A 27994-nucleotide genomic window follows, 5' to 3' on the forward strand; every position below is an offset into this window, starting at 1 on the left:
CAGCCCGCTGCATCCACAAGCCCGGTCCTGTGAGCTGCACTAGTCCTGAGAGCCACCGCCTCAGTGAAGTAGTCCAGCCACTGCAGATTGCCAAACCACACAACACACACGCACACACACACACCACACACACACACACACACACACATACACACACACACACACACACACACACACACACACACACACACACACACACACACACACACACACACACACACACACACACACACACACAGACACCCACAGCCTCTTTGAGGAGCATCCTGGTGCTCATGCTCTTTAGTTAAGGTCACCACAGCCCTGCACCATCGAGTCTTTACCCTTTGCCTTCTGTAAAGTTTGTCCGAGACCTCGGGAACTGACCCCAAGCTCCCTCGAGGCCACGCAACGCTTTACACCTGAGACCAGCTCCAAAGCCGAGTAGAGCAGCGGTGACGATGACGATGCAGCGCTCACACACCGTCCTTCTACTTCTCTTCGGGGTCCTCATCGCGGGGACGGCGCTGGCCGGCCCTTCTGCCCCCCGCAGGAGCAGAGGTAGGTGTAGGCTAGCACCTAAAACACCTTGGTGGATTGGATTGTGTTGTTGCATGCGATGCATGAGATGCAGTGCAGCCGATGAGGATGAACCTGTGATTTTGAATGTCAGATGTTATGATTCTGCTGTGGTTAGTTGGGTGAAGTACATTTTTTTCCATGAATGAAATGTCCATGATGTCACAGCTGTGCAGTGGCATGCCTGCTGAACAGCTTTTCTTTCTAAACCTTCTCAAAAAATGGCAGTGATTTTGCACTTCTTGCCCCCCCCGTGATTTAACACTACCCCCCCCCCCCCCCCCCCCCCCCCCCCAGTTTTGCAAGTGTTTCCTGGCAAACCGAGCAATCTCTGTCCAATCACTGCTTGGTACAATACTCCTTAAGGTTCAATTCAGGGCTCAATGTTTGTCCGCCACATCCTTACGTGAAAATGATGGAAACTTGGATTTTGAGCTCTGCAAACACTTTTTTTTATGATCCGTGTGAGTTATGACCACTTCCCTGAAATGATGCGAGCAAGCGCGGCTGCCGGTCACAGCGTCTAATGAAAGAGCTTCCAGGGTTAGGGGTCAGGAGTTACGGTTTTAGACAAGCTGGTGGGACTGCTTTCCCAGAACTGGGCCCACATCGCCCTGGCAGGAGGGCAATTTGTCTGGTTTAGAAGTCGATTAATTACTCTCATTCATTGCTTGTGGCAAGTGGATTTTTATTGTCTCCATTAAGACTTATAGTAGAGCCCATCGAGCATTTACGGAAACCCAAAGGGAATTTTGACATTTTTTCATTTGTCAAAAATGATCTCACTTTACAATATATGAAGATATAGCACTCCCATTCTGGCAGATTTTTGCATTGCCATTTATAATGTGACTGCAAATGTATTGCTCCTGAACCCCTTTCTCTCCCTCCAAGTGCTTTGTTTTACAAACATGCCATAAAACAACTATAAAAGGGGGTTTGCTTTATTACTCGGATTAGACTGTATTAAGTCTCCTTGCTGATTAGAATTCTCACGAGAGCTCTGGAAAACACCAGATTTTCCACCGGCCGTTTCCATATTGTCTCATTATCCTACTGCTGTGTGAGGCACACACACACACACACACACACACACACACACACACACACACACACACACACACACACACACACACACACATACACACACACACACACACACACACACACACACACACACACACACACACACACACACACACACACACACACACACACACACTCAATTTCTGGCTGTACTTTGCAGCTATGTACTTTTCTTGAGTTAAAGTTCACTTTATAGACGTTAAAATAAATAAAAGTGCATGGACGTGAAAAGAGGGAGTGGAAGTGGTGAAAAAGACTATAAAGTTGGCTCCAAACAGCTTCCATTGTGTTGCTGTGTTGGATTTGAAGACCAGGCTGGGGTCCATACTGCTCCTTTCTTGAGTCAGCTGCTGTTTTGATATCAATAAATATTGTGCAGCAGGACCAGCATTGCAGTGATTTTAAATACTGTTTGAGTTTGGCTATTTGTTTGGTTTTTGACATGTGAGATTTGTTTTTTTTTTACATTTCCGTTTCCTTTTGGGCCACCTCAGAATAATTATTCACCAAATTATTACCAAGTTGCACATTGTTGTGCCAGTCAAAAGTTGTCCCCGTGTCATGTATGTAAAAACTAAGCAGAGGGAAGAGAGGGATAGAGAAATGGCCCCAAGGTAGCGGAGGACAGGGGCGATGGATTTGGGGGATTTGGCTAATGCTGAAAGAGGGTTAGCAGGTTGGAAAGATGGCAGGAGACCGACATAGGACAGGGGGAGATTGAGTGGAGGAACGGGAGAAGCATGGGATGGAGTAGCGCCACGAGGGAAGAGAGAACAGCTGTTGTGCAGTCAACTCTGACGTGGGGAGATATAGTGTGAGAGCGGAGGGACCGGCCTGGAACCATGCAGCCAAGGCAGAGGAGAACGGGGAAGTCTCATCCCGAGCGAGACGTCTTCCAGCTGGGGCTCAAGGTAAGCCCCCCCCACCCCAACTCCACCACCACACACCCAACCTCCCTTAGGTTGGGTGGTTCCAGTGGAACAATGGATGAGAGAGGCTCCCAGCTGGGCTAGAATGGATATCAGGTACCCTGGGCTGGAAGCCGTGTTTTCCTATGTTGGCTGATGCAGAACTGCTCTGTTATTCCACTAATGGATTCTGGAAGGCTTCCCCACTGGTTTTACCTTCACCTCTGGTGTTGGCGTCACGCTTATAGAGTTTTTTTTACACTTCATTGAGTGAAATTATAGCGACTGTGCAGCTAAAACAATCCCCTCACAGGACAGCAACCTGGCAGAGCTGCACTCTCACTCTCAAAGCCTTGTGCAGGTGTGCATAAGTGTGCATGTGTGGGTGTACTATAAGCTGAATACTGTTAGTCTATAGAGCCACACAGTAGGTGGTGTTCAATTTATATTTAATATTGTGGCAGTTCCGCCTGCAACACGCCACCCGAGTGACGTTTTCAGGGCCCTCCGACACAGAGACTGAGGCAGAGATGTAACAACCGGGAGCAGATGGACACATGTCACATGTCATGTCTGTGTGTGTGTGGGGACGGGTGATTTACCTGTTGCTCGTCGATTGCTCTAACGAGCAAAGGCGTACAGCCACCTCTGATCCCTGGCCCAATTACCGAGACCCAAGACAGGTGTGGCTGCTTAAACCACACCAACCCCACACCACAAATATAATTGATGTTACTTACATTGGCCAAAAGACAGCCCCATTAAGCTAGCTTGACACAAAAGTAAAAGCTCTTTTCCCCTCTGATGCAATTAAAAACAAAGTGAGCCTTTCTGTTATTCCTTCCAAAGCCTTTTTTTGCCCAGGATATTTATAGTTCACTGGTCCGCAAAACCTTAATAGTTTTAAAATGATATCACTTGTATTTATTTGCAGAGCACCGCTTGCTTCCAGACAGTCCTCCCCATTTCCAGAGGAAAAACACTGTCAGAGACAATCTACTCGGCGTACGTGCACACCGATACAAACGGGCTCACACATGTGCACATAGGGCTTCTGATGTCATTTGGCATCGTTGTGATGCAGGATTCCTCCTGTCAAACACACTCATATGCTGTGCATAAATGAAGTGCCCCCCCTCCAAAAAACACACTTCCACACACATCTCACATTCTGACAACCCCATTAACGTTGTCCTGTTCCTGGAGGACAATCCATTACTTCTGATGAGCCAAGATGGCTTCTCCCGGACTCTGTTGTATTTTGTATGCTTGTATTTCCATTTCGTCCTTCCAGTGAGTTAATTTATTTGAGGTCCTGAGATTTTTTTTTGCTGTTTTCCAAATAGAGCAAATGCAATGTTTATTGAATTAAGTTGTTTAATCTGTCTTGTTATTGTCAGACCGCCGGTATGCTGGTACTATAATCGCTGTTTTAGTCCTATTTCTGTCACGCCGTAAAGAAGGATGCATAATGCATTATGCAGGATAAAGACCGCTCTTTGACTAATGCTGTCAACATTCTACCGTCAATTCGCAAAAGAGGAATGGGAATAGTCTTTTACATGTAACATTTATTCGGAGCCCTATCATCATGCTTTTGCGGAGTAAACAGATTGATTCGCAGGCTATTTCATTATATACTCAGCACTCCAAGATGACCTCAATAGAAATGACACCATCGGCTGTTGAAAGCATCAATGTGCAACCAGCCTCCAAATAATTAAAAGTAATGATAGAAGACGTAGCGGGAAATAAGCAAAGCCCAAACACGCAACTTAGAAGAATTAATTGCACTAAAGACTCCTTGTGTGATTGATTGTTTGAGCCGTAGAGTCAGTTCTAGTTACATGTTCTGTGAAGTCATTATTCTTGACTAACAGCACCGTTTTGACAAGGTTAAGTCCCAGGGTAAAACTAAACACCAACAGACCGGTGGTCTCCAACATTCCTTCCTGCGGCTTTACCTTCCAGCCACGTGATGGAGTGAGAATAGATGACTGCTCTTATGGAGAAGAATCACACACGATTGTTACGTCTTCTGCATTAAGAGGGTTAGGGTTAGTAATGTGATCAAACATTTGCTGTCAAATAATAAAAACAACTGATACATGATAACACAGATAGCACAAAAGTCTGTGGCTACGTTTACACTGTTTTGAACCTTTATTCAGATTTATTGCTCAGATCCAATTTTTTGGACTCGCTGTTCACATTATTTTTAAATGTGGCCAAAATCAGATTCCAGTGTGAACTGGTCATGGTCCTGAACTGAAAGAACAATAACAAAGATGTCACGCGCAGCACGCTGTGGTATGGAAGTAAACACGACCCCGTTCGACCATTTGTTTTCGATATGTTATCCAGCACAGACTGGTTACAATATGACCCCTCAAGCTTGGACAGTATGCATTGCATAAACTTACAGTATGAGGTCTAACCATAGGTGCCAAATTATGTTATCTGCTGGTGGGTGCCTAAAATAAACACAATGTTTTTATTTTCTTTGTTTAGAGTCACGTGAGACGCAATCACCCCGATTGCTCCCTCTCCAACGTCTCCATTACGCATGGAGAGGGAGACAGGGGCACAAATTGTGCAGCAATCGTTCCCTCAGAGGACACATGCACACACACACACACACACACACACACACACACACACACACACACACACACACACACACACACACACACACACACACACACACACGATTTGGGTCTATTCAATTAATTAATCAATTAACAAAGCAATCAATTAATCAATTTATCAATTTACCAGCTGATTGATTAATTAATTAATTACTTAACTAATTTATTTGTTAGTTAGTTATATACCATTAGATAAAGTATAAAATAGGGATGATCTCAAAAGGAGGACAAATAAGCATCTGGCTCAAGGCTGACAAAACCAGACTTCAAAACCGGACTGGCCGAGTTAAAACTGGACGGATGGCCACCCTAGCCAGCACCCAAGGGGTCGGCGCCTGTCCCTCCACTGACTACCTCCATTGCAGCTGTCTTCCATGTCCATATTGATGAGTGACTTCCACCAGCCCAGAATTGTCTCGAATGCTGGTCTAGTGACGTGAAAGCTTCACCAATTCCGATTCAACTGTTCAGACTGAGGTCGCATTTCAAAAAAATCAGACCTGTATCTGATTTAGAATCACATATGAAAGGGGCACAAATCCGAACTGAAAAGATCGGATTCCATGTGATTTGTGCTGTTCACACTATTATAAACAAAACAAACAGATCTGTGTCACATATGAGCAAAAAAATCGGATTTGGGCCACTTTGCCTGCAGTGTGAACGTAGCCTATGTGAACACGTGCACGCACACGTGTGAAATGGTGATTTCACGACTTAACAATCCTTTCGGCTTAGCTGGCTGTCGATACTTTTTCCGTTATAGCTGATTGATTATTGGGGTGGTGGATCTGTTTCTGGATCTGTTTCTAAATGCCTTTTCATTTCTCTCTGGAAACACTGATAAGTCTAACAGTCCCCGAGCGGCGCGGGGGCTTTGAGAGGGGTGGTTGTTATGGGACCGAGTCAGTGTTTGCTTGTAATGGAGTTTAAAAAGCGTTGCCAGAAGTTTCCAAATGTATCATAGTCCCACTATTGTTTTATAAGAAATGTTGAAGAGAGAAACAAAACAAACATACTTTTGACAGGAAACACACATCTGGAGAAGCATCAGACTGTTTTTCAACTCCAGGGCTTTCCCCCTCTTCCTCCATCTCTCTGTGGCTACTCTTGGCTCTAGCTGCTGGCGCACTGTCTGAAACTAAGTTCCACTATTTCATTTCACAACCACGCTAAGCCAAAATTACATGTAGAAATACAGAAAGCATTGATAATCAAATGAAGAGTAATGCTATTTGTTGTATACTAAAATGTATAATAAACGATTTAAACCATTTAAAAATGCATACTTCAAATACACTTAAACACTATGTAACTGTAACAGTAAACTAATATTTACATAGTGCATCTGTAAACACGAGATGAACATGTCATAGCTGAGCGCCCTGGGAGGCTGAAGGGCTCTTACCACCTCCCGACCTCCATTGCACGGGTCCTCGTTTCACCTCTGTCCCCGAGTGCTGGTTATTGGGACTTGGGTTCTGATGCTCTGAAGCCATTCGTTCTGGCAGGGATCACGCAGACACTTGGCAGGGGGTATAATGTTTTTGTGTGTTTGCCTACCTGGACTTTCTGAATGTGTGCGTATCCACATTCATTTTTTAATGCTTTTTTATGCGGTGCAGACAACTCAATTTGAGTTGTCTGCACCAGTTATTTTCCTATCCAGCGTTACACCAGTGGGAAGTCCAATTCAAAGCTAGTTTTGAGCCGACTAACACCTCATAGAAGGGGGAAGACAGACTGTATATGATGCTTGAAAGTGTTAGTGTTAATATTATTTCTGTCCGTGAAAGTAGAGTTCTCACCTAGTAAATTAATACACAGTAATGCCTGTTAATGGGGATTTCACCTCCAGTTATGCAGCCTTAACAAAATCTCCACTATAAGGAATTCAATAACCCCAAAAGGCTGTTTAAACAATCAGCAAACCTTCCATCAAGATCTGCTTTTACTATAAATTCCCAGCTTTAGTACTGGTGAGTGTGGTCAAAGAAGTGATACGACGTGAAGCGTTTTTTGTGAGCGTTATGGAGCCATGGATGCATATCTGTGATGGATTGTTCCTGCAGATGTACCTGCCAAACCCCCTCATTGGGTTTCACGAGCAAAGCAAAAATGCATCGATTTTTTGAAGTGAACCATTTGTCCTTGGTCTTTTCCTCCACTGCCCAGTGAGACGGCAGAACATGAAGGTGCGTATCAACGCCACCGGCGACACTATCGTGATGAAGTTCCTGCGCCCCAACGCCGACACCAAGCTGGAGGGCTACATCCTGGGCTACGGCAGCAGCATGTTCTCCAAGCAGTTCATCCAGCTGCCGGAGAACGGAGAGCCCTACGAGACCGAGATCGGTAAATAAATTCCCCACCTGTGCATTTCTGTGACAAGATATATTAGAACTCAAAAGTTGAACGAGACAAGCGTGACAGACCAGAGGATGTGCGGAGCGCCACCACACATGTGTGTTGCATTTCGACCCTTTTAGTCATGGCTTCAATTCTGAGGGACGACAGCGAATCTGTGGAGCCTCAGGATGGACTGCTCCCAGTTTGGACGCACATACGCAAACGTGTATCGGAGCTCAGTTCCTTGTGCATTCTCTTCCCTCTGGCCATGCTCTCTAGTGCCCTTTGACCTGAACATACGGTCTCATCTACGGGTCATGGACATCTCCCCTCTGTCTGACAGAGAATGGATTTCCAGAGAGGGAGATAATGGTGTCTTTACCTTCAGATGAGGTATTGACCAATAACCAATAACCGTGGCTTGGCCTCTTTCAGATGCTGAACCTAAATACCTCATCGCTGTCCAGCCCATCCCAGCCAATGACGTGAAGAAACACTGCACGGGTATGACACTGTTGCATTCCTAGTAATAAAACCCATTCCAAAAGTTAATCGTGTGTACAGCGTCCACACGTTGAGCTTTGAGACGGACATGAACTTTCTGAAATATGCCGTTCTTCTTCTTTCAGGTAAAGTGGAACTGGAAAAGCCTCTGCACCTGGTGATTGGTTCTGTGACCCCCACCTCAGTGCTACTGTCCTGGGGGACTCTGCTGAAGACGCCCTACGAGGGCAACATCATGAACGACTGCATGGAGGACGGGTGAGTCAGCGCACCTGATGCCTTCAAACCGTACATAAAACAACACCCGACCCGGCAGGCAGTCCGTGGCTGCGGAGTGAAGGTCGCGGCAGGTTTGGAGGGGGTTTTGCGAAAGACCTTAATCACGACAGTCACACCGTCACGCTCGTTTCCCAGAGCCCCAGAACACCGCGGAGCGACAGCGTGGTAGGGATGCACAGCCGAGCCAGAAGTGTAACCACAGCATGAAGATTCATTTCCATCTTTTTGAAATTAGATACACAAAATGGACGTTTGTTTGACTTTGCATAATAGAAGACAGATGAGTAACACATGCTGGTCACATGATCCTATACACAAGCATGCAACAGCGAAACACACACGCACACAGATCTGGTTAAATAGGCTTAATAAACCACACCCCCCTTCAGAACAAATACTTTAAAATCCCTGTAGTTCAATAGGATTCATATAGAAGGATTCTATAGGAAATATCCTAAAATATCCTATACTATAGGTATATAGTATTTCCCTAAAAGGGCCATCTTTTCATATCATTAAACAATTGAGGATGTCCGTGTGTAGGCCATTTGGGGTCACATTCACTCGGCACATCTGACACACTTTCTCTCACTTTCTGAAATCCCCCTGTATTCTGCTTATAAAAGCAGTTGTGGAAAAAAAATGCTGGAAAACTTGACCTCACCCTGCTCTGACTCCAAGCTCAAATCCTCAGTATGTTCTAATGTTAGTTTCATCTGTGTGTCCTGAGCTAGTGATCAGAAACTTTCTCTTGCAGTAATGAGCAGCGGTTCAGTTGGGGAACACTCGGTCACAGCCACATGTTCACACACTCACCAATCACGATACCGCCTGGCAACAAGAAAATGGATTTGCCTTTGCTGCTCGGACAAGTGATGCTGCATGATGAAAGTGACCTCACCAATTGGCAGAGATAAGCTATTCCCAATCAGCGAGGGTCAGGATACTACATTGGTGCAGTTTAATTCATTGCCAGAACAAGGATGTATTATAAAATTCTAATTGTTGGATACAACCGGTGGATTTCTGCTACTGCTACATAAGAGGTTTTCCACAACACCAGAAGCATTATATTGACCCGGATGCTATGCTTCATTTCTGCACTAATAAAAATTTGTGCATTTTAAATTGTGCACTGCAAATTTCTCTCCTTCAGTGTTCATATAATCATCATATTAAATCGTCATAATTGTCAAGGCAGAGGCGCAAACGACAACCCTTCACCTTGATGACATAACAAATGAGTTATATCATTCTGAAAGTACAGTCATTGCAATTATAAAACAATGAATAATAGTTTTGTCTATAAAGCTATTTGTATGTTTCTGCTTGCACTACCTCTGCCTCAGACACTATACGGTGCGCTACCGTGAGCGGAGCAGGAAGTGGAACTACCAAACTTGCCCCACCAGTGACACGGTCGTGGACAACCTCAAGCCCAACACGCCCTACGAATTTGAAGTTCAACCCAACGCCAAGGGGGGCAGTGGAGTGTGGAGCAAGCCCGTCATTCACACCAACATGGGAGGTAGGCGACCTTGACGTTTTCCAGTAAATATTGTGAAAATTGTGGGCAGCGCAATAAACTGACACCGAATCAATCTGTTTACTGTGCGAGACTTCTCCGGCAAGGCCCGGTCGTCTTGTTCCAAAACAAATCACTCTCCACATCTTGACTGAAGTTTGTTTGAAACGTTGTGCTTTTGATTAGTTCCAATTCTTTCCATTAGTTCCACTGTACTAATTTGTTTAATGTCTTTGTGTGTTGTGTTTTTCAGAAAAAACGATCCAAAAACCCTTTAAACCCCGTCCTGTGAAGCCTGTGGTATGTGTAGGACACGTTCATTTTCAATTTCTCTGAAAAACACTTTGACCGTTTATCATTTCGTAGTCTAAAGGCTTCTTTATGTGAACTGGGAAGACAGGAAATTGTGACGGTATACTCACACGGTACTCAACCAAAGGAAGACAAAAACAGGCAAAGGTGTAAAAACCCCTGCACAGGTGCGCTTCTTCAACCTTCCCAAAGTTAACGCCCTCAGGGAACCGGACTGAGTATTTGGCTCAGACAGTGTGAGGCTTCAGAGGCTGTGTTGTGATTTGGAGTGAGTGTAATATGGTCTCAAGGTTGTTGGGGATCATTAATTTTCCATCCAACTGCTGAATGGAAACAGCGTCAGCGCCGCCAGGACCGGCCGAGCCGCGGACACAGCTCAAACCGCTAAGGCTGCCTGCAGCAAAATGAGAGACGAGAAAGAGAGAGAATGTGGGGGAAAGGGTGTGGAGAGCAGTTCAAGAAAGAGAAGATAGAGGCTGTGCCCGTCTGAGCAACGTGGTTCGGGTCACGTGCCCGCGGCCTCCATGCGCCAGCTGCAAAGCGTCAGTCACAGAGCTGGGGGAAACCAGGGGGAAACTTGGAATAGATACGTTTCCCACCGGGGAGAGGAAGGCCGCAGGGTTATGTAAGAGGGAAGAGGCACAAAGGACCGAATGTCAGTTTAGTCTCGGTTTGTTTATTGAACGACTTGTTGTGAACCGTTTAACTAAAGCATCCTTTGACGAATCACAAACTCCTCGTATTGTCTTTTCCTGACAGAAACCCTTCATGGCAGGTCCGCGCTCCTTCCCCTTCCCTGCTCAACACGGTAAGCCAATAGAGACGCATTCCCAGCGCCGGTCAAACCCACTGAACCCTGTTTTTACAGGCCACTGATTCATCGCCGTTCAGAAACGTCTGTTTCAGCCCTTCTCACTGACCCGCGCCTTAAGTTTAACTGAGAGAATTTTAACTAGATTTTAGATTTATTGTTTTATAGACACTGCCTCATCCGAAGCAGGGTTCCAGTGTAATTGCACAATTTTTGTTTCACAATCTTAAACTCCTAATGTTCTTGCATGGCGTCTATGAACCCCGAGAGATGGAAGGCCACAGGCTGTTTTAGAAAATAAGATGTCTTCCCTTTGAAAAGTTTTAAATCTAAAACTACATGCAGACCCATATAGTGGAAATATCATAACTTAACAGGCACTTTTTTTCCAGGACTCCGCAGGGCCGGCATAAGGAGAGAACTACTGACTTGAATGGAATGTAATCTCACCTTTTTACTTCTCAGTTCTCCATAACAGGACCCAGGGCCGACTGCCCTTCTTCCGGAACGTAGCCCCAAAGACAACCTTGGGTAATGATATTTTTTACCTAGAACTAGGGTCAGAGATTTTTCCGGTGTACTTAAAGCTTTTAACCTGACCTCTGACCTTCCACTTTGATTTGTCATCTCTCTCTCTTTTTTCATCTCCTCGCTAAATCTTATTCTCCAGGAAATATTACCACATTGTTTATTCAAACCCATGTTTTTTTCCAGTGTGTTCCAAGGGGCATACTCATAATGTACATTATATTTCTCAGCTCCAATCCACACTACTAAACAGGATTCTTTGTCAACCCCGAGACCTGCAATCCCACTGGTCAAGAAACAGCCAATCGGTAAACTGCAAATTACGGTATTCTGCTTAGAAGCACATCATCGGCGTGGCTGCTTAGAATCACAGGCTTGGCAAATGGTATTCCATACTTTTACTTTGTTGTCAAAAACTGCATGAGCAAGATTGGCATGCTATCAGTAAGAGGACAGGTCCTCCCTGTGATGTCAGCTGGTTGCATCAGATGTGCTGCTCATAACAAAGCTAAGGGCGGTGTCCTTTGCTGCACAGTGTTTTGTGGCCAAATAATTAAGTTTGGAATAATCTTTAGAGATTGAGGTTTTGATATTTGTTCCTATTGTTTCTTCCCTGAACTAACAATTCTAGATATTATCCACATGACCGAATAAACCCCCCTTCTCTGCAAATTATTTGAGGTGTACTTAAGTCTCAGGTTGTGCTGACAAATAACCTGTTGGGCATTGGATGACATTCAGCTCAGTTTTAATTATCTGGGCTTTATAATGAAGGCTTTAAATCCAACCTTTTATTGGACACCGAGGTAATCAGTGGCATAATAACCAGGACTTCAGTGTTTAAAAATCAAAAGAATATGATCCCTATATTTATCTGATTCCCTGCATCCATTTAAAATATATTCATCTTTTTATGAAATTTCCACTGATATATTATACTACTTTACAATATGCGCTGTTTCATTTGCCTTCTCTGTCCGCACATAATATATCTCTATGGTCGGCCAGTCTCCTGAAACCAGCATGTTTGCAATATTCCATACGTGAACATGATGGTATGTTGTTAATCGTTGTTACGTAACTCAACCACCACAATCCAACGGACATTATCGTTTTCCCAAACCCAGTAACAGAGATTGTTTAAATATTACAGGGCCATAAAGAATGAGTAGGGCTGGAATGCTCTGTTGCCTGCGCTACTTTCCTGTTCTCTTTCTCGCTCCAAACACCACTTCCCTTGATTTTATCCACTTTCTGAGGAAAACATCTGATCAGATTGAACAATCTGCAATGGGCCATCAGAATCCCACGGCAGATGATCAATCAGCAGCCATTAAACCTCATGTCTCAAAGCCTCCTAGAGGCACAGCCAATGGATTTGGATGCCCTTCATTCACAAGCATCCTGGGGCCGGAAGCTGTGTCTGGGTATAGTAACATGGTTGTTACACTACAAACAGCTCCATATGAGCTGCTGGCCTTTGAAATTGGACCCCCACTATCAGACTCACGCCATATAGAATTCATGGTTTGGTCCAGGAAAAGCTCTTCGAGATGTAGAGCCAGAAACCCTTAGCGAGCATATTGTTATCCTAAGTTTCGGCTGTGCTTCCATCTTTATTTATTTTCCCCTTTTATCTTTTCAGGATAATAAAATCCTTCAATTGTCAAATCTATCTTACCGAATACTGTATTTGATATAGCACTTTACTGTCGAGTATCTTGCCATCACGGCTATATTTTTCTCTTTTGCACAACCCAGGAGAAGACCAGTCCAGATCCATCTTTTCTTCTTTCCAGGATGTTCTTCCAGCTCCCAAGGTCCTTCCTAACCTTCCTCTCCCATCTGCCACTGTCTTGGCAGCAGACACCAAATCAAATGGAGAGACAAAATGGGGACATGCTCAGCCTCAGCACCATCAAAAGCTTCAACCACAACCTCAGCCAAAGAGCAATTCTCAGGGCGCACCCCAACGTTTTACCCAACCCACTCCTCATGACAAAACCATTCCTAGGCGCCGGCTACAACCGCAGCTAAACACCAATCCCCAGTCCCGACCTGAACTTGTAACTCAGCCTAACCCTCGAGCTAACCCTCTGCCGTGGCTCCAAGCCCAGCCAAAGACCAAGTCTCAGTCCCAACCCCAACCCCAACCCCAACAGGTACCATTGTCTAACCCTCAGCTTAGGCCCCCGCCCCAATCTCAACCCAAAACCACACCTCGGCCCCGGCTCCGACCCGTACCCAAGCCTAACAGGCAAAATAATCCTCTGCCACTGCCAAGAATACAATCACAACCAAAGACCACACCCAAATCCTTACCACAAGTACCCGTGTCCAAGCCTCAGTCTAGCCACAAATACCAACTAAACACCAAATCCAAATCCCAACACAAGCCTTTGACCCAAACAAAACCTCAGACTAACCCTCAGTTTAGGCCCCACCCACAGCCTCAACCTATACCTGAGTCAGAGCCACAGACCAGGACACACACTCTACCTACCAGGGTCAAACCAAGACTGGCACTCCCAACGGGTAAAGACCAAAATCTTTGATCTGAACCACCATCAGTGATCTCAATTGCTGTTCTAATTGCAGAGATTGTATGGTAACTGCCTACCAAGCAGAATTCACCATTGTGTCTTTTCAATAATAATAAGTAATTCAAATGTATTGTAGAGATACTCTTCAAAGATACATTATATTGATATAAAAATAGAACAACCCTTTAAAATGAAATAATTATATATAGAGATGGATAGAATTTCAGATAAAAAGCAAGTTTTCTTCCACACAGCACCTAGTCAACCAGAAGTGGGCAAGCCTCTGCCAAGACCAGCCCTGGCTGCAGAGAGAGACACTAGTAACAACCAGGGTAAACATGATGACAAATCTGTCCCATTACCCTCTCTGTTGTCATCCGTCCACATGGAACCCAATGATTTCATTGGTCCTTCCAGCCCTCCATCACATCATTGGATGGTGTCACTGCTTCCCCCATTATTCCACCCTCCGCAGTACATTGTCCCCAACCCATTCCACCCCAACCATTCCTCCTGTCTCCATTCCTTTCTCTACTTTCAGCCCAAGAACCTTCACCGCACTCCTGACCATTCGCAGCTACAGCAGTCTAGCTGACCATGTCTTGGGTTGTTGTTGTTGTTGTTGTTGTTGTTGTTGTTGTTGTTGTTGTTTCCCGAACAAAATCACACATTTCATTCTCTATTTCATTCTTACTTTTCTCCTGCATTCTTCAGTGTTCTGCATCAGTGTACCCTGTTGTGGTTTTATTCCAACTAAGCTGGACAGAACTGTGCTGTTTGGGCGTGAACAGATCTCCTTACCTCCACCTCTCACCTCCCCGTGTCTCTGTTCATCTAGGTACTGGCGTCAAGAGACCATCGACCGCAGCTGTCCCTCGCACCTCCATAAGCTCAACCGTTACTCCTGCAGCCAGAAACGCAACTCTGTCTCGCGCCAGGGCCCCTTCTAACACCGTCCTTAACCGCCACAGGCCACTCTCTCCATCCAGGGTCTACAACTCCTCCCACGGCTCCGTCACACTCGGGGGTAATGGAGCACTCACCTCCAGTTCCACCATTAAATCACTACCTCACATTGTCTTTTCTCTCCCAGCCTCCATCTTGCTCCATCTCTTGCTCTATTTTCCCTTTTCGACGTGTTCCTGCACACCTGAGCGCACACAGATGGAGACACGGAAAAGCGCACAGAGGGAATGCCTGCCCAGAGAAACACAAACACATAAGCACAAAAACACACACTTGGGATGACAGGCCACTAGACCAAGAGCTCAAAGCAAGACTGGCACAAGAAAATGGAACACGTGCCAGTGAATTTGTTGCATGCTGTGTTTTGGAATCTGCGGGGATTTAAAGTGACCATCAAACGGTTGAGAGACTCTCTTCCTCCCTCACACTTTCTCTCAAACTTTCCCGTTAGTCCCAGAAGTCTCTCATGAATGACCACATGTGCTCCCTAAGGCCTTTTGTATGAAGTGTGTTTATCACACCTTTACCTTGAGAAACAGTGGCGTGTCCTGGGTCAGGATTATTAACATGATTTATATTCTGGATGGGATGTCTGGCAGCAGCGCTGGCCAGCACATGCCACATTTAGACCTGCCACGCCAAGCCAAGCATAACGCAACCAGCACCACCACCACCACAACCTCAACACTCACTCCGTCTAACTTACACGGAAAGGCACACAAATAGTGTTAAAGGAATATGGAGGACGAGGGAAAGTCAAAAGATAGACGTTACGCTCTTGAGTCATGCCAGTTCCACTTGGATTTTCGAAACATCTGTATAACTGGGCGGTTGAAAACACAAACAACTGTCCAGCTGTATTTTTCCTGACAAAACGTTGAACTCTGGGGAAGACATAAAGCAATTATTTTCGCTTCTTTGACTTCCCTCTCAGCAGATGAATCCTATTAAGCACAAATTTCACTCTCCTGTCTTGTCGTATTAGTATGTGTTTGGCATGTTGACATGCCTTTTATAACGGACCCTGTTCTCCCTCCAGCAGCCGATGGGGAGCTTCATAAGGGCCATGCTCTTTCCAAGCCTGTGCTGTGGTCCAAAGATAAACTGGGTAAAGACAAACTAACAAATCGTCCTCCCTGGGTGTCCCTCATGCACTAACCTTTCCCTCTGAGGGGCACTTCAGTGTTCAGCAAGACTGCTGAACATTTTGTGCTCTGCGATTTAGCGTCTTGTCCAATCATCAGCGCTCTTGTCCATTCCAGTGGTTTCATGTTGTGTATTTACGTATAGCGTCGTGATGCTATACTTGACTGTGACTGAAGCCAAATGTTTACCTCTCTGTCACCACGATGTTTGACAGACACACGTGCACGGAACAATATTAAAGGGATTATCAAGTTTTTTGGGAAATTGGGAAATAGATATATGGAAAGAGCTACTGGAAGCTGTATTTCCCAAATTTTCGAAGGTGCTAGGCTAGTTGATCTCCTTCGGAGACTTGCATTAAGCTAACATAGTTAGCATGCAGCCCGTCAATATCTTGGTACTGGACCCACTGCGATGAAATTGGTATTGACCTTCTGAATCTGGGTGAGATTCCCAAAAAACTGGAGTATCCCTTTAAGCCTACAGGAGAAATGTCAATGTTCATTGCCCCTTTTAGCCAATTGTACTGTTCTGATAGTGCCAATGGGGCTTCAGTTAATAGCAGAAAATTGAATCAATATTTAAAAGTGATACAACCCATTTTTGGATCATATGTAATCCTGGTGACAACGCTTCAGTCCCATGTCACAGCTGGTGTGTGTTATTTCTGGAAACTTGGACGGTTTCAGAGGTCTTCAAGGAGCTGCAAGGCTCCCTGGAAGCAGCTCTACAGAATAATAATCAAAAATTATATATACAGTATAAATATATATACATATATATATATATATATATATATATATATATATATATATACATACACACACACCGGCAGCCACAACATTAAAACCACCACAAATAACCACTAATATTGTGTAGGTCCCCTCTTGCTGCCAAAACAGCTCTGACCCTTTGAGGCATTGACTCCACAAGACCTCTGAAGGTGTCCTGTGGTATCTGACATCAAGACGTTAGCAGCAGATCCTTTAAGTCCTGTAAGTTGCGAGGTGGAGCCCCCATTGATTGGGCTTGTTGTTCCAGCATGTCCCACAGATGCTCCATCGGATTCGACCCTAACCCCGGCCTACACATGATGTAGAAGGAAACGTGATTCATTAGACCAGGCCACCTTCTTCCATTGCTCCATGGTCTAGTTCTGACGCTTACATGCCCATTGTAGGAGCTTTAGGTGGTGGACAGGGGTCAGCATGGACACTCTGACCGCTCTTCGGCTACCCAGCCCCATATGCAGCAAGCTGTGATGCACTGTGTGGTCTGACACCTTTCAATCATAGTCAGCATTAACTTGTTCAGCAATTTGTGCTACAGTAGATCGTCTGTGGGATAGAACCAGACAAGCGGGAGACTTCGCTCCCCACATGCATCAATGAGCCTTGTGCGTCCATGACCCTGTCACCGGTTCATCAGTTGTCCTTCCTTGGGCCACTTTTGGTAGGTACTAACCACTGCATACTTGGAACACCCCACAAGACCTGCTGTTTTGGAGATGCTCTGACCCAGTGGTCTATCCATCACTATTTGGCCCTTGTCAAAATTGCTCAGATCCTTATGTTTGCCCATTTTTCCTGCTACTAACACATCAACTTCAAGAACTGACTGTTCACTTGCCGCCTAATACATCCCACCACTTGACAGGTGCCATTGAAACAAGTTGAGCAATATTATTCACTTCACCTGTCAGTGGTTTTAATGTTGTGGCTGATCGGTGTATATTTATACTCATCTTGCCAGCCACCCTGCACAGACTTTCAAATCTGAAACTCACAGTGACTTATTAGGATGACTCAATGCACACACAAAATAAGAACACATAAATCAAATAAATGAACCATTTTTATGAGAGGACTTAAGACTCAGCACACAGAGGGAATATACTACAGTAGTACCCCGAGTGAAGGATATGGATAAAGTCAATTATCCATGTATTTATTATTATTATAATCTCATTTACTCAACAGGGTTTCTACTAGTCTGCATACTGCACAAAACTGCAAAAGTTGAAGTAAATTGTCTCTGAGCACTTTGCATTGCATTGGCAGTTTTCTTGGATATTATATCTAAGCTTTGCTTCCAGAGGACTTCAGGTGTGTCATGTGCAGTTTTCATCCATGAAATCCATCTGTGACTTTCCAAGTGTAGTGTTGCAAAAACAAAAACCAACCCAAAACAATCTCAATGATGGGAAACAGTGGCGTGTATTTCCCTGGCAGTGTTTTTCTAGCTCAGTGTTGTGACGTTTAGTTTCATGGCTTCTTGGGACGCGAGTCTTTGACAGAAAGCGATCCTGCCCTCGGGCCTGCAGCCCCCGGGCCCTCAGAGCTGCCTTGATCTGCAGCAGCGAGAGAGAGAGTGAAGGGTAATGGCACCCGAGCGGCCGTCTCGGGTGACAGATTTCAACAAACACTTCCTAGGGTCGGGACAGATAAACGCTAACCAGATCACCGGGATGCAAACCACGCATCCCATCTGATCTCGTTTCCCCGTCCAGCTCTGCCTAACGTCAGGTCTTTGGAACATCTTCCGAGGTTGCTGCTTGTTCACGCCTCGCTGACTCCCATTGATTGTATCCTGAAAAGTTAAAAAATAAGTTCCTATAGAGCTATAATGTGAAACATCTTCTTCTTTTTTGGTTAGCATATGTTCGCCATTAATGGAAAATTACTCCTTGTGTGATTCCGAACCGTGCTTCAAACGTCTGCTTGGCGATAAACACCGAGACCTGCTGGCAGACGCCCGTCCGACTTTGTCTCGATATCGTCGGCTCATCGCTCTCTCGGGCTTCCACGCCAGAAATCACTGATTTATGGTTCCTAAAGTGGAAGGCACGGTGGCCATGTCCAGCGGGATCCAGGGCTCAGAGATGCCAAGGAAAATATTTTATCATCCGTCTCTTCTTGACTTAAATGGCTTTGGGCAATTACAGGGTTCAGAGGAGGGAACGACCGCTGATTAATCTTTGAGATAAGACAAAATGACCAATGACTGCTTCTCTCACTCCTGGGATCGTATGAGCCGAAACAATCCTTCGTCACCTTGGATTCAAAATCTCCGGTGTCAAACCGCTCAAGATGTCTCCACCTTTCTTTGGAAGGAACCTACAACAACAGAGGTTTAAAGAGATTACCCTTGTCAAAATCCCCATTAAATCAGAGGAGGCTCCACACATGTAGGATTCCGAGATCGACAGTTTGCAGCTCGAGCACCTTTCTTACCAAGCCTCGCGTTTCCTCGTGTATGGATGTATATGTTTCCCAAAGCCCAAAGCTCATTCTTTGGCTGTGACGGAGAAGCAGTAAAGGGTATAATTGAGCCTGTCTCTGTCTCTGTCTCAGTGTTTTGGTTGGATGTACCGATCCTTGTGGTATCAGGAACAATACATCAATTGTGAAAATGTCTCGGTCGTATCAGAGAATTAATGTTCTCTTTAAAGATAAATCATTAAAGACGTTCAATAAAAGGTTTCCCTGTTTTCCTGCCTTGTTTTCGGGGGCAGCAAGGATTTTTAAGGAAACGTTGACTGCCGTCTTTTGGAAGGGTTTTATAGTCAAATTTGAAAGGAGTGGTTTTATGGTTTTCAAGGTTATTAAAAATGACCCTGGTTTTCATTAGTCATAGACCATGGCACTGCACCACAGCGGCACAAGCACCAATAGACTCCACCATTCCACATCGAACTTCTCTGGCTTTTTCTTTTTTTTTAAATGCACTTTATTGTTTGCTTGCATTTGTGTTCGCATACGTGTCCTCATTTGTCAGCTCCCAGTTCCACGCCGGGTTTCCTTGCCTTCACACATGAATCCGAATAACTTCACATTCAGTAACAAATGTGTAACAACTTTACTTTTCAGTTTTGTGTCTCTCAGTAGCGACCGCCCGTGCTTTGTTTCCAGCGGTAGATTCCTAACCTTGCCATGGACTCTTGTTTCCCAGGGTCCCCCGCGATTCTGCACCCCTCTCTTCCAGTCAACAAGAGACCCAACCTGGTGGGGAAACCCAAAGACCATGGTGAGGGCCACAGTGTCTGCTGCACTGAAAAACCTAACACCGCCGTACCCCGTTTCTTTGTTTGTTAGGAAAGACTTTGTTGCACTACAATGAATTATGACTCGCCTCGTTGTTTGTTTAAGCGTGCATACACTGCAGTGTTCACAAGCTAAAAACTGCTATTGTGAACCCATCATCCTTGCTCTTCTCTGCAGGCTTCTTATGCCAGAACTTTCGCATGTGTGTCAATATGCATGTGTGTGCGTGCGTGTGTGTGTGCTTGCGTGCGTGCGTCTGTGTATGGTTTTGAACATCTGTGGGTTTGCCGCTGCGGGTCAATGTGTCCTGGCCAAACTCCTCTCTGCCTTTTAAGAGCACAAAAGGTGTTACGCAACAAGTGATCTCTGATCTTTCAGCCACCAGGAAGAGTTTGCTGAGCTGAGGGCCAGAGCAGATGGAGAGCAACTGCACGTAGAGACAAAAACCGGCAGCCCCAGCTGATCTCTCCTCATCGCTGTCCTCCTCTGTCCGTAGATAAACCCATGGATCTGAAACAGGGAGAGAAGGAGTCCATCCTGAAGCCGTTCCCTCTGGTCACGGCGAAGCCCAAGCAGGAGCGCAAGCGCACGACCACCTCCGCCCCGGCGCTGAACAGCACAAGTAAGCGTCGAACCCCAGTAGATGTTGAGGTTCAAAGTCATCCCCGGTGGTGCGCATAAATGTGTGTCAGAAAGATGGAATGCAAGGGACAGGTATGGTTGAAAGTGGGTGAAAGCGCGATCGGAGGCCAGAACAGATGCCGATTGTCCACTGCTCGGTGCCAAAGCTATAAAAGCAGAGTACTGAGAGAGCTGCCAGGAAATCCTGGCACCACCTTCTTACCCTGACGTATCTCTCCCGCTTCCTCCCTCGCAGGCAGCCTCTTCGACATGTTCGAAAACTCCTCCATATTCAGCTCCTTGCCCGCGTCCGACCTGGACTCCGTGGGCAGGAAGCGTTTCGTAGGTGAGTCGGGTGAAGGTTCAAACCCACGGTGAATCCTAGTGAGTGAGTAACAAAATAATCAATGATGTCATTTCTGTCCATTCCCGTTCGTCCCCAGCTCCCCACGTGATCTACAAGACCGATAAGAAGCCAGACGAGCCGTGCTCCATCACCAATTCGCTGGCGTACTTCCCCGAGGAGGAGGCGATGGAGCAGAACATCACCGCCCCCCCCCGGCTTCCCCCCTCCAACCTCACCGTCATGACGGTGGAGGGATGCCCATCCTTCGTCATCCTGGGCTGGAAGAAACAGGACAACGACACCAAAGGTACATGGGGTGCAAATTGAAGTCTAGGTGAAATGGGATAAGATAGGGTAAGGAAGATAAGATAAGATAAGACAGTACTTTATATATTTTTTGGCATTACAGTGGGGACAGGGATACCGTGAGGACAGAAAGAAAAATGTGTACACCAAGTTACATAAAAGAAAAAAAAGTAATAGACAAGCTCAAGAAAGTCGTAGAATTTACAATCAAATATATATTTTTATTTTTTTATATAAAGCCATGTGCAATTTACCACGTGGCAATAATAATAGTGATGATAATACTAATAATGCTACTACTAATAAAAATAACAAATGCAGCTGCAGGCAGCAATACACGGGATCTAGGGTAGTCGGCCCTTAGTTAAAGTGCAATGGGCGAGCCGGCCCTGGCTATCTAAAGTCATAATGTTCAGCAGTATAACAGAACGCTTTTTTTCTTGGCAATTCTGTTATTGCAATATAATCTCTTCCGAGAACATTATCTTTTATAAGACCAGATGTTTTATGTCTTGATGAAGGCTAGTTCCTTTGATCAAGCTTTCAGAGAGTATTTGTCTTTAATTGTCATTAATGGAATACACCCTTATGTTATAATGGCAACACATCTGGCTTTGACTATCAAGTATAACATTTATATTACAGTGGAATGTGGCATAATATCTAAGTACTTATCTAAACATATGCTCTGATATGCAGGTAAATATAGACATAGAGGCGTAGTTCCTCTGATCTCTAAACTCAGAATTGTTTTTAGTGTTTTTAGTTAGATATAATTTTCCACCCAAATATAATAATCCTACAAACTGTAAACAGCAATGTCTGCATGGTTTCCAGGGCTTATTACAATCACATTCTTGACTTGCACCGAGTAGATGAAAGGAAGGCGTAACTCATCCAGGCCCTCTTTGCTGCTCCACATCTTGGTTCTCCTCGCAGCAGGGTGGGGCAGTTTGACTTTGTGCCTGTAGAGCATGCGGGGGGTCAGGTGGAGCGTGACGGGCTCGGAGTTGCCCCAGCGCAGACGGGGAAACGGCGTGATACGATGGCATGAACACGCTGTTCCCCAGATATAGAATACCTGGCTTTGAAACGCAGACCATTTTTTAGTACATCGCACTGGAAATGAGTGAGGAAAAGGAGGGGGCAGGGAAGAGTTTAAGTCCAAAAACACACATTTGGCAAGGCGCTTACATACATTGTATTAGTCCTTAGATATTAAGCCAAATTCCAAATGAATGGTAGTCTACAATAAATGTATTTTTATTTTTCGGAGGCGAGGGACCTCGAAGGCAACATGTTCTGGAGCTTCTTTGCTGCCTTTGAGTGTGGGCTTCTTTGAGGCATCTGGAACACAAAAACACAGCAGACACAATTAATACATGTTTCTTGCACTGTGTAATTGCTTATGTTTATTGTTACAACTAACTACAATTGAGGAAGATTGTATACATTGATATTTCTGGAATGTCTATAAATTCTCAATGTTATTGCGCGTCAGTTGTCCTCGGAAGGGTATATGTTTATGGCGCCTAATACGCTGCGCTTTGTTTAATCCAATTGTCTTCTACTTTAACCTAATTCTTTGCAAACGTATACAAGGTTAATAGTAATAAAGTAATCCCTCCAATCGAATAGTCCACTGAGCAGGTTAAATATGTGGAGTAGTTACAAATGGCAGATTTAAAGTCAGGCAGTCGTTGTGTGCCACCCTTTTGCAGGTGCGCAAAGGGATTACATGTGACCACTGACGCAATGACACGCTTGTCTGTGACCAATCAGAGCTCTTATATACATACATACATACATGTATGCTCGTATATATGTGACAAATACACATTTTGAATTTTGAATCTTAAAAACGTGAACGTTGCGGAGATGAGAAACGCATCTCTTACACAAATCGACCGATTTGGATCGAACTTGGAGGACGGCATGTCAGAATTGCCCCGAATCCAAATTTTATTTGTCATATCCATGGGTACGTCGGTTCCATGAAATCCCTACGCCACTGACGTCAATCTTTCATGAACAAAAACAATATGGGTCTCCTGGACACCTAAAAAGTAATGTCTATATTTGTGGAGGTGTACAGAAGAAATCAGTGTTTTACATTGTTTTACATTAAGTTTGACAGTGATGGTTGGTATTTAGTTGTATGCTATGGTATTTTTGACTATGGCGAAGAAACACAACATATGTGACCCACCGCAGACTTTAGGTACATTTGTCGGCCTTTGACTTTTTATATTATTATTTTTAAAGCTATGACTTGTTAATGACAAGGGTATGGCAAACTGCGTTTCTGAGATAATCACCTTCAAAGTTTTCCCCTATACTTGGCTTCATTCAGCCAGCTCCCAGAATGCAAATGTTTTGGAGGACCAACAGAGCCGCATGGCTACTTCTCACATGGCCACTTGACACCCTGCTGAATGGGGACTTGACACCCTGCTCAATGGGGCAATCTCTTTATGTTCTTGTGTTTTGAGGGAATGTTGAACAATAAGAATATGCCTGTTTCATAAAAGTTTTATAAAAATCGAGTTTTCCTTCTAGAAAGGTTTTTTCAACTTATTTGGCTGCTCCTGGTGATTTTATAAACGTGCAACAATGCGGGTTTTGCTGCGGTGGGTCACATATTCACACTTACTGGCCATTGGTGACTCAAAAATGGCCTAAACTGAACAGTGATAGCACACTTTAGTCAAAATCAAAACTTTTGACCAAGATACAAGTTTTTGGACAGTGCACGGCAGGCCATGACGGCGCTCCAGACCAATTACGACAACATGAGGATCTCATCAGATGCAGAGACTCGAGAGAGTCTGTGATGTATTAGGGAGCATGCGCCATCTGTCCATATAACAATAACATGTAGTCGAGGAGGCGGCCGCATGTTGTGATGCTCGAGGCAAAAAGTCTTTCAAGGGGAACCTGGTCGGACCCACCTGAAAGCCGTGCTCAGCCAAATGTTCCTGTCCTGCTGAGACCAGTCGTTTTTTAAAATGACTTTTCTGCATTCTCGCATCCCATCTGTATGATGATCTATGGGGGTCGTTAAAATGCCGTCGCCCATACTTAAATCATGAAAATGTTTGTATTCTTGAGTACACATTGTTTTTTGGGGGTTTTGTCGCCAGAATACGAGGTCAAATCTATCAAAAGAGGAGAGAACGGAGAAGAGGTGTCCATACTGACGACCAACCAGACGCACACAGCCGTGGAAAACCTCAAACCTGAGACCAAGTACGTAATCTGATTAATAACAGGAAAATCTGAGCCCGCCCGTCATCGTTTCGCGCCGGTGCATATAAAACGCGGTAAATCGTGTCTATGGGATTTGTTATTTCAGTTTATTTGAGAGTTGAGCACAACACACACTGAGGTGTGAACGTCAACTCTGCTTTCTAACACTGTGGACAGGAGATTTTTAGGAGACAAGGATGGGATATTTCTTACACGTATGACCGACACATCTTAACAAAATCATACATGTAGTTGTGAACTAAGAACGGCGACACCAGCAGAAAGTCATAGTAAATCCGGGTGGAGTCGTAATGTAACTGGGTTTTTAATTAGGTGCAGTCAAGAATTACCATGTGGAGTCTCAAAATTCACCAAAACCTTCTTTCTGGGACCGGTTCAAATGCACATTTGAACACAGCACATGGAAAAGTCATTAGTGCGCACAACGTGTGTGTGTGTGTGTCTGTGCCCATGTGTGTGTGTATATGCGCGCGTGTGTGCGTATGTGTGTGTGTGTGTGTGTGTGTGTGTGTGTGTGTGTGTGTGTGTGTGTGTGTGTGTGTGTGTGTGTGTGTGTGTGTGTGTGTGCACGTGCTGAACCACACTCATGACTGTCTAGAGAAGATTAAAAAAATACAAGCTCCTCACTTCATGGGATGGGAGGAACACAAAGTTATAATAAGCCAGCAAAAGGTTATGATAATGGAAAATGACAGAGGGTTTTTTTCTATTTAACACTTTTTTTTAAATGTTTTTCTATTTCTCCATTGAACTATCAATGACTGAAACTCATATTCCTACTGTATTAGCCAAGAGAACCTCAGATCACAATCACATTTCTGGGAAAAAAAAAAAATCGCTCAAATGACCCGAGGTTGTTCCGTTTTTGCCTGTTTTACCCCCTTCAGTTATGAATTCAAGGTGACGCCGAAGAACGAGCTCGGGTCGGGACCCCCCACCGAGCCTGTGTCTTTCAGCACCGAGTCAGGTAAGACCCCCCTCGCCCGCCCCCAAGATCCCCTTTTTCTGATCCAATTCCCCATCGCAAACCTTCACTAGTTACGGCGAGAGACTAATTCACCGCCTGTATGTCAGCGGCGGTTTAGCCTCTGTGTGCGTTGCTACGGTAATTACCAGGCTCTGATTGTCGTGGCTCGGAGTATCTGGAGGGTTCTGCCGTTGTTCTAATGATTTCAACATGGGCCCCGTCGTTTTGAAAAAGCTTGGCCGCCACTGGGGCCTGACTGATTATGACCCAGGGGTCCCGTCGGCTCGGTAAACATCTCCTCTGGCTCTATTCGGACGCGTGCACGTGCGGCCTCGCAGGGTTGGCATTCCCTGAGAACTCCTTCAAGACGAATGCGACTAATGTGCGTCATGTTCATGTTCTGTCTCTCCGTCTTCTCATCCCCAGCGGATCCACGGGTGAGTGAGAACGTTTCAGGTGAGCGGCCTTATTTATTTATTTTTTTCTAGTTTTATTACCATTCCCCATCGTAGGCGAAGAGCTCTCTCCCATCAAAGCTCACAGATGGAATAAGCCTTTGCCTCTCGTCTGTTCAGGTAAAGACGCCATCTGGACCCAGTTCCCGTTCAAAGCCGACGCCTACTCAGAGTGCAACGGGAAACAGTACGTGAAGAGGACCTGGTACCGCAAGTTTGTGGGCATCCAGCTGTGCAACTCGCTGAGATACAAGATCTACCTGAGTGACTCCCTCAACGGTATGGGTTTTACCTCAACGGCGCTTCTAAAACGTGTCGTTTTCCACCATGGCGACATGTCACTGATTTAAAGTCCGACAGTAACTTCGCCGTGTCTTTCCGTCGACGCAGGAAAGTTCTACAACATCGGCGACCAGGCGGGACACGGCGAGGACCACTGCCAGTTCGTGGACTCCTTCCTGGATGGGCGGACTGGCACCCAGCTGCAGGGCGACCAGCTCTCCAGCAGATCAGGTGACCTGGTTGATTATTACCTCCTTCTTCTCCTTTTTTTTTAATTCACTCAGTTTATCACTCTTACGCTTCCCTCTGAACCCCTTCACCAGGCTTCTACAGGGCAATGCGGCAGGAGCCTGTTCACTTTGGAGAGATAGGGGGAAACACACGCACCACCTATGTAGGGTGGTACGAGTGCGGCACGCCCATCCCTGGAAAGTGGTAACCACCTCCGAAGGGACTTTTGTTTTTATTTTTTATTTTTAGAAAGCTGGAGGTGAGGATGACCTCACTTAGGGGAGAGGAAAGGAAAGAGTGCTTCAGAAGCCCCAACCTGGCCCAAAGGGAAGGCGGGCCCCTCATTCTTGCTACGATGAATGCTGTGGAGGCCGTAGATCTGTCCGTTAAAAGTCAACCTACTCTCCGGTGTATAAACCTGTACAGGACCATTAGGTGTCACAGAACTGTTTGGTGCATTTCGTTATACCACACGTCTTCATTTCGCTATTTATCAAACACATGATGTCAGGATACAAGTGGAAACGGCTCCAAGTGGAGTTTCCAAGTGAATCAAAATATCGGATATGATCAGAGAGAGAATGTTGGGAAGCTGGCTCCCAAAATGTAATAACTTGTATGATGTTATTTATCAAATGATTACTATTAAATATTCCATGTGTGTTTTGCCTTTTCAGACAAAACAACCTAAAATGCTCCCCCGTTGCAGTCAGAGATTTACACGGGCATTTGTACTGAAAATGAAAATGTCATTCACATATTGACTGTAAATGTAAACATGTAGGTATGAGCTCATGCATAATTGACCTAATTTCTATTGTATCTTCGAGGATACCTTCTGCTGGCCCTTTGGAATTATTAGCATTTGCAGTTTGCGCATTGCAGAACTATCGTTCATTTGTGTATATTGTGTGATAAGTGAACCAGGGACAAAGGCTGCAAGGAAACTCAAGCACTATTAATAGTTGCTGAAACCAAATCACAGGTAACTTAAGACTACAGAGCCAAACTGTTCCCTGGGATCGCTTGCAATAAAGAACATGGTATGTATATTTTAAGGATTCTTCACCAGTCAATTCAACACAGCAAGTGGAAACGGACATTTTTGCAATGTGGATATGTATAATTAGGCACATGCTTTTTTAAATGTCTTTTTATGCAAAGTGTACATAAAGTTTGAGATCAATGGGCTATGGACTGCCAAAGAAATTGTTGCTATTTCTTATAGATTGCATTTGGAAATTTGTTTTTGATATACACTTCTATTTTCAACATTAAAAACCAAGAATAAAATGTTTCAGGATTGGCAT

At 44.9% G+C, this 27994-nt stretch overlaps 1 protein-coding gene across 11 annotated transcripts; it reads left to right on the plus strand.

The window, feature by feature from the left end:
• Positions 1 to 48: 48 nt before the first annotated feature.
• On the plus strand, positions 49 to 27993 carry abi3bpa (ABI family, member 3 (NESH) binding protein a). Of its 11 annotated transcripts, none has more exons than XM_080018654.1 (23): positions 49 to 540; positions 7376 to 7555; positions 7985 to 8053; positions 8179 to 8311; positions 9682 to 9860; positions 10111 to 10157; positions 10929 to 10977; positions 11446 to 11511; positions 11739 to 11816; positions 13270 to 14043; positions 14306 to 14383; positions 14890 to 15078; positions 16060 to 16125; positions 20115 to 20189; positions 20703 to 20828; positions 21084 to 21173; positions 21271 to 21480; positions 24623 to 24728; positions 25637 to 25716; positions 26143 to 26172; positions 26292 to 26450; positions 26562 to 26684; positions 26777 to 27993. In XM_080018654.1, exons 1-23 carry the CDS (start codon positions 441 to 443, stop codon positions 26890 to 26892), a joined length of 3123 nt encoding a protein of 1040 aa, XP_079874780.1. In that variant the 5' UTR covers positions 49 to 440; the 3' UTR covers positions 26893 to 27993. The 11 variants fall into 11 exon arrangements, with proteins under 11 accessions (XP_079874780.1, XP_079874777.1, XP_079874781.1 ...); XM_080018651.1 differs by having other exon boundaries at positions 50 to 540; positions 16057 to 16125; XM_080018655.1 differs by lacking the exon at positions 16060 to 16125 and having other exon boundaries at positions 50 to 540.
• Position 27994: the final 1 nt, after the last annotated feature.

This window comes from Zeus faber (genome assembly GCF_960531495.2).
Source record: "Zeus faber genome assembly, chromosome: 18".
Lineage (NCBI taxonomy): Eukaryota > Metazoa > Chordata > Actinopteri > Zeiformes > Zeidae > Zeus > Zeus faber.

What these genes read in the sequence shown, in the direction of transcription:
- abi3bpa (XM_080018651.1), top strand. Translation starts at nt 441, where the DNA reads ATGACGATGCAGCGCTCACACACCGTCCTTCTACTTCTCTTCGGGGTC. An exon ending in AGCCCCAAAGACAACCTTGG is followed by an intron (nt 11,512 to 11,738) that starts GTAATGATATTT and finishes TATATTTCTCAG; the next exon opens with CTCCAATCCACACTACTAAA. An exon ending in CGGCTCCGTCACACTCGGGG is followed by an intron (nt 15,079 to 16,056) that starts GTAATGGAGCAC and finishes TTCTCCCTCCAG; the next exon opens with CAGCCGATGGGGAGCTTCAT.